At 44.2% G+C, this 6,000-nt stretch overlaps 1 protein-coding gene across 1 annotated transcript in view; it reads left to right on the top strand.

The window, feature by feature from the left end:
• The window catches only part of NCAPH (non-SMC condensin I complex subunit H), a 394,040-nt gene that overhangs the window by 157,925 nt on the left and 230,115 nt on the right, over positions 1–6,000 (top strand). Inside the window, exons 7-8 of the mRNA XM_078666999.1 lie at positions 4,035–4,224; positions 4,783–4,874. Coding sequence (XP_078523125.1) covers positions 4,035–4,224; positions 4,783–4,874 — 282 coding nt within the window. The remainder of the gene's footprint in view (positions 1–4,034; positions 4,225–4,782; positions 4,875–6,000) is intronic.

Genomic DNA, 6,000 nt, shown 5'->3' with positions numbered 1-6,000 from the left:
CCAACTGGAGCACAGTGACAACCTCCTGAGCGGTTGCTGCGTCTGTGGACGCAATGGTCAGCAGATCTGTGAACCGGACGTTTGGGTCGGTGGCTGCAGGGAAGTGGCTTCTCCACTTCAAGGGAGAGGCTGATGGGTTGGTGAAGTGCTGGCAGCCCCCCCCCCCCCCGAGGCATTTCGAGGATGCTGAGCTGCAGGTCAAGTCTGGTCTTTGCATTTATCGAGACAGGAGTAGGCAGGCAGGGTTTGGCATCAAATCCGCAGCTAGTCCATTGTTCTTGCGTTCTTCTGCTCTTCTTTGTCCTTCTTGGGCCAGGTGAATCTAAGTTCCTGGTGTCAGGAGGCCACCTAAATACTGAATTTAAGCGCATTAAGGGGAGTGAAGGGTAGTAGCCAATGGGGTACTTAACCCCCTATATGACCACTTCCTGTGGGGAGTGGGCATAATCCTGTCCTAGAGTTTCTAATTCCACCCTAATAAAATATTGGAATCCTTCTTTCATGGAGCACATCAGTCAATCCAACATAGGGTTGTGACTAGCATGATAGTGAAAAACACCTACTTGTATAGCTAATTTCCTGCCTGTCCTGGTGCCAAATGGGCCTCAGAGCAGGGGTACATATTCAAGGTCCGGGGGAAACCGGGGTCGCATATTAAAGGTGGCAGGGGCTTTGAAGTCCCTGGTCTTGGTATGCAGATTCACTAAGCATCCTGATGGAAGAGGCATGATCACCTTTCTCCAGAGCAGACCATGTTTCTGTAGTAGGGGATCTCTGTGTATAGTCATAATCTAGTGAATAGTCCCGTCCATGTGCTAGGACCCCGGAGCAATCAAAAATAATCTCTTATGTCGTCAAAAAATGCAGACCTGCACAGACACTTAAGAGAGAATTTAAAGACCGATAATGCAGCCTATATCCACAGGCTACACTGTCCAGTACTTCAACTAGAAATTCCACCAAAAAAACCACAAACAGCACAGCCTGTCCAGTTTTCTCCACAGAGAAAAACTTCCCTTTACCAGCAAAAGCCTCTGGAATGATAGAGAGGAAGGAGTGGAAAGACAAGCCCCATAGGATGCCATTATGTGGCTCAGAACAGGATACTGTGCCTTTAAGAGAACTTTCCAGAACTCTCTCAGTATCCCAGATTGCACAGAGGTCCCTTTTACTTTCAGTTCTTTTTGAAGGCGTAACACGCCAGACCTGTAGCATTCCTTACATGAATATCTTTCTCCACCAGGGAGGAGGACGGGCGCTTATGACTATAACAGAGATACCCCTACTACAGAACTGGAGTTACAGAACAGAAACTACTCCTTCTGTAGTAGGGGATCTGTGTATAGTCCTAATCTAGTGAATAGAATGGCAAGCCCATCCCCACACCAAAGCGGCGGTGGAGAGAAATAACACCACTACTCTGCGAACAGATTTCGCAGCGAAGCCTGCCCAACCTGAGCGTCTGTCCTGGCATCAGTGTCCAGACAGTAATGCTTAGCAAAGGTATGGACCGACTTCCAAGTGGCCGCCTTGCAGATTTCTGCAATTGCAACATTAGGTAGCAAAGCAGTCGTGGCAGCTTCGCCCCTGGTGGAATGAGCCTTAGGTTTACCCCCTAAGGTCTTATTTGCCTTCTGATAACACAATTGTATACAGGACACAATCCACCTCGAGATGGACTGTTTTGAGGTAGCAAGCCCGGTCCTGACTGATCCATAATTGATAAACAATTGGTCTGACCTACGAATATCTTTGGTTTTATCCAGATAAAATTTCAACACCCTCCTAACATCCAGGGAATGCAGAGACCTTTCCGCTGGAGATGAAGGATTCTGAAAAAACGTAGGTAAAGTTATGGTCTGGTTAACATGGAAATCAGAGATCACCTTTGGGAGAAATTTAGGGTGAGTACGCATAACAACCTTAGCAGCATGAAATACAGTATACGGTTCTTGGCAACATAACGCCTGAATTTCACTCACCCTGCGGGCCGATGTGATGGCCACGAGGAACGCCGCCATCCAGGACAGGTGCTGCAACGAAGCCTTATGAATAGGTTCAAAAGGCTCCTTCATCAATCTGGACAGCACCACATTCAATTCCCATGAAGGCGAAGGAAGCCGGACAGGAGGGAACACTTTCTTCAAGCCTTCCAAAAAATCCTTGACCACAGGGATCTGGAAGAAGGAAGTCTGTGAAGGGCATTTCCTGTAGGCCGTCAGCGCAGCGAGATGAACCTTAATGGAATGGAAATTAAGGCCAGACTGCGCCAAATGTAGAAGATACGGAAGGATGAATTTCTAGTTGAAGTACTGGACAGTGTAGCCTGTGGATATAGGCTTCATTATCTGTCTTTAAATTCTCTCTGAAGTGTCTGTGCAGGTCTGCATTTTTTGACGACTTAAGAGACTATTTTTGATTGCTCCGGGGTCCACGCACATGGGCGGGACTATTAACTAGATTATGACTATAACAGAGATACCCCTACTACAGAACTGGAGTTACAGAACAGAAACTACTCCTTCTGGCCTCAGAGCATGGGCTCTCTGCTCCAGGGGGTCAGAAATTAGTCTATGGTTGCAGGCTGGTCAATACCAGTCAGTCAGCACACTAGAAGACTAGTAGGCTTTCAGAGGGCACCTTTACAGTGCCCTCTTGGTGCATATCATAATAAATCTTGTACTGAAATTAGTACAGATTTTGTAGACAGACTGTTTGATACCGTACACCATAGGTTCCAGTAAAGCCAACATGTAGCTGGAGAACTCGTAATGGCCGGTGCCCAGTACATATACTTAAGATTTCTTCACTGTACGCTTGTACAACTAGTAATTGAACTAGACAGCACAGGGGCATTTCTGCTCATGCATACATACTCACATGTAATATAATGCACCCTGCCTTAGGGCTACACGGCCTGCTGCGGGGGTGATTTCCATATATTGCATTCACTGATTTTGGCATGGCACACAATGAGTATGCCATGTTGTGTTTTCACACACGGTTTGCACCATAACAGGCAGTCTGCAATGGCAGACTTCATGCAATTTCTATTGGCGTTCTTTAAGGTGGCACAATACATGCCTCAGTCCTAAGGGACCCTCTTTGGTATACACACCCTAGGTTCCAGGGGTACCACTTACTAGGGACTTACAGGGGTTCTAAAGTCTGTGCCAATTGTGTTACAATCAGACTTTTTTACCTTGTTTTAGGGAACGACCCAGTGCACATCAGTGCCATTGGCAAAACGTGGGGGGGGGGCGTGACTAAGGGGCACTTTCCTACAATTGTTTGTAAGCGTTCATCTTTAGATTTTCAGATTAGAAAACATTTACGCTCAGCTAGCATGATGGGCTAGCTCAACATGCATAGGTACCAGAAAATGGATTGAGAATCTTTGCAGGCTTCCTGTTACTGCTCTCCATTTGAGAACAATCTACTCATAGTAATTCTTTTGAGAATTATCCATGGCTCTCACGGTTCCTATATAACCACTGATGCATAACCTTTCACATTTTTGTATTAAGCAGATGAGCACCAGTCAAGGATTGCAATCTCACCTTGGATGAAAACTCGATGAAAATTAAAGTCTGTGAATGTGTTTGAGTTATCAGCATTGCTGAGGCAGCACTTTTCCAGAGAGTTATCTGCCTTCAGTTTGGAAAATGTTGGAATAGATTACTTTTGCTATTGTTCGGAACTGTTTGGGATTAGGCAATTTGGGAAAGAACGTTTTTCATAACTAGCTGTCTGGGGTTCTAAACTGTCTCCATAAGTAACTGCCCTTGGATGGAAATTACTGGGATGATTGGTTGCTGTGCATTAGAAAATGTAAGGGGGATTCTCTTGGACAGAGGAAAACTGTTAACAGATACAGTGTTCTGGAATTATTGTGGAGGCATCCATAAATAGAATGAGGGGGCTCCAGGGTTGTGTCCCCTAGTTTTTTATTGTAGGTGCAATGTTTAGAAATATGCCCTTAATTTCTACCTAATGTATGATAAACACCGGTATGACAAGACCTCTGTTTTCAGATTGACCCAATGTTCCAGAGGACCGCAGCATCTTTCGATGAATGCAGCACAGTGGGTGTATTCCTCTCCAGCTTGCACTGCTATGATTATCACAGCGAGCTGCTCTTTGACTCTGATGTTAGGCCTAATGCTACATCTGAGCCTGGGGAAGTACCCAGCTCTGGCACAGTGGAAGGAGCCAACTTGAAATGTAGGTACAAGGACGGTCCTCCTTTAAGATTTTGTTGTGTCCTTTGGGTATCTTTGACTAATCTTTTCCTCACTCACAATACCTTAAAGATTTTTCTCCTTTTTATTTTTAACCTAATCCTCACTTTACTGTTTTTCCTATACCCTTACCTACATCACTCCACTACCCTTTTCCTTGCTTGTTCTGTGTTCCGTAATCCACTTGTTTTCCACTCACTTTTTATTTTGCATGTTAGTATTAGTTCAGCTTTTATACTTCTTCAGTATTTGTCAATTTTGTTCATGCCTCCTTCAGTATTTTTTCAGCTGTATTGTTCTATAGGTGTACCGGGCTCATTCATCCCTCAGTTTCCCTGGCACTTTCATCTTTACTTTTGAACTGTCTGGCTCTGTATTCTGCTATCTTTCCGGGCGCCTTCTTTGATCCGTACCTCTCACCCATGCTGATACATTCTTGGATGTGGTATTTCTTTTCTCAGTTTTGTATCTTCACTTTTCCCTCATTCTAACTCATGTTGGTCCCTCTGTGTTTTTGTTTTTCATGGCCGTGTCTCTTCAGCATTTTTGATGCAGTGTGTTGAGGAACGCACTATCTGCCCATCCTTGGCTGATTTTCGCTTCACTAAGTGGGACAGTGAAGCGCACAATGATGTGAGTACAATGGGATAAACTTGTTGAGACGTTTAATCATTTCTGTAGTAATAGTTTGATTGTATTTGTATGCCCTTCTTGCTTGTGCGTATCTTCATCTATTATCCTAAAACAGTTGCTTACTGTATCTGTAACCCAGTAGATGTTTTGTTTGAACCTACCTGTTCTTTTGGTGAAAGTTCGGGCCTGTATATTAGCCTTGCAACTCCCACAGACAAAGGTACCAGGTAGCTGAGTGAATATCTGTGGTGCCTAAATTGTCACGTGTAGCATCACCGTTGTCTGTACAATTGTTAACCACTCTGAGTCCTGAAGAGTCTTTCTGCTTACTGGTGGTGTTTTGTACATTGAGTGCTCTCCGCTTCTTCTTTCTGGAGAACCTTTTGTTTTCTCTCTGATTGCTTGTGGGACAAAATGACCAGGTAATTATGCAATGCTGCCCCCAAACTGTTTCTCGATAGATGCATTTATCAAAAGTAAAATATAGAATAACATTTATAGTTTATTTTGTATTTCTGAACCAATAGCTCTGCACTACAACAGATAACAGGCAGGATATATTCAACCGGGAATATCCGAGGAGGCAAGAATTTGTTCATGATTTGAACTTAATGTTACCTTAGTGTGCTCCAAAAACAAAGTGCCTGATTCCTTAGTGGACATCATAGGATTGCGAGGTCTTTCAGATTTAAAGAGGCAAGCCAGTTCACACTGTTTTACAGTGGTTTGCGTGAAGACCTCTCATGAATACAGTAGTACCCATGGGGAAGAACTAGGATGATATGTAAAATAATTTTCCCTTGTTTGGGCATCATATGTCGGCCATAGTCTTGAATGTTTGGGGATTTCTTGCCTCCCATCAAACCCCTCACCCCCTCCCACCCCCCACCTTTCACCCCAGTCCCATCCCACTGAAACGATGGTAGATGAGTTGACTGCTTCCAGCACAAGTGTGTCCAGTTTTTTTTTGTCTCCTTTTTTTTTGCTTTATATCGAATTTCACAATTTGGGAACTCTTGGCTTTACACCCGAGTTTCTCCAGCACATGACAGCATAGTAATATTATTTATAAAGCTCATGGCTACGTCAATTGACATCCCAGCACTAGGGTTTCATCACTCTGATG

Source organism: Lissotriton helveticus, chromosome 11, assembly GCF_964261635.1.
Source record: "Lissotriton helveticus chromosome 11, aLisHel1.1, whole genome shotgun sequence".
NCBI classification, from domain to species: Eukaryota; Metazoa; Chordata; class Amphibia; order Caudata; family Salamandridae; genus Lissotriton; species Lissotriton helveticus.
Note: the sequence above shows the minus strand (reverse complement) of the source record. Positions and strands in the feature narration are given on the sequence as shown.